Source organism: Eurosta solidaginis, chromosome 2 (assembly GCF_040869045.1).
Source record: "Eurosta solidaginis isolate ZX-2024a chromosome 2, ASM4086904v1, whole genome shotgun sequence".
Taxonomy (NCBI): Eukaryota; Metazoa; Arthropoda; class Insecta; order Diptera; family Tephritidae; genus Eurosta; species Eurosta solidaginis.
In genome coordinates this window covers 208,999,712-209,000,490 of record NC_090320.1, presented here as the reverse complement: position 1 = coordinate 209,000,490, position 779 = coordinate 208,999,712, and the positions used below count along the sequence as shown (strand labels likewise).

General features: G+C 42.2%; 1 protein-coding gene across 1 annotated transcript in view; it reads right to left on the bottom strand.

Moving 5' to 3' along the window:
* LOC137241798 (uncharacterized) overlaps nt 1-534 on the bottom strand; it is a 128,538-nt gene extending 128,004 nt beyond the window's left edge. The window contains exons 1-2 of the mRNA XM_067769198.1: nt 527-534; nt 207-464 (exon numbers count right to left, since the gene is read on the bottom strand). Coding sequence (XP_067625299.1) covers nt 207-464; nt 527-534 — 266 coding nt within the window. The remainder of the gene's footprint in view (nt 1-206; nt 465-526) is intronic.
* Between the last annotated feature and the right edge of the window lie 245 nt (nt 535-779).

Below are 779 nucleotides of genomic sequence, written 5' to 3'. Positions count from 1 at the left end.
GATGCGTGGCAATTGTTGTTGGCCGGAATGCCGCCAATATAAAAACGTTGTTGTAGTATTGTTGGGCGGTATGTCGCCAAGAAAAAAAATAAATACCGGTTGTGGTTGGTGTTGCGCCGCCAATATAGCAAAAATGGTGTAGTTGTTGTTGAACGTTATGCCGCCACTATAAAAAAAATGCTGTTGTGGTTGTTGCGGCCCTATACCGCCAATATGAAAATGCTATAGTGGTTGTTGTTTGCCGGCACGAATGTAGTTGCTGTTGTTGCTGCGTTCTAACCCCGCCAATAAGACATGTTTCTGAAATTGCTTTGCCGTCGGCTAAATAATAAAGTGTGGTGCTTGTCGATGGTAGTAATTGTTGTTGTGCGGTATTTCGCCACGTACAATGTATTTGTTTTTGGGCGGTACGCCGCCAATGTACGTGCCCAGTGGGTCTTTCCCAACGAGAAATCAATTGTGCGCTGAAATTAAATACAAAGGAAAACCTATTTAGAAATTCAACAGTAAAAGCGTATCTATGTACCTGTACATAGTTGCCTACGGATATCTTGTCTGCATAGTCATATATTCATCTACATACATATATTTGTATGCAGAGATGTATATGTCGATGCAAGTTTTCTTTTGGCTTGCTTGGGAACTACGCTATATAGAAGCCAACTTCCCAGTGGGCATGCCAGGTTGGGAGAGAGAGTTAAAACACGGAAAGGTTACACTTACCTGGTTTTATAAATTTTGTTGGCGAATGGAAACTGCCGGACTAGGGTGTAAGTAGG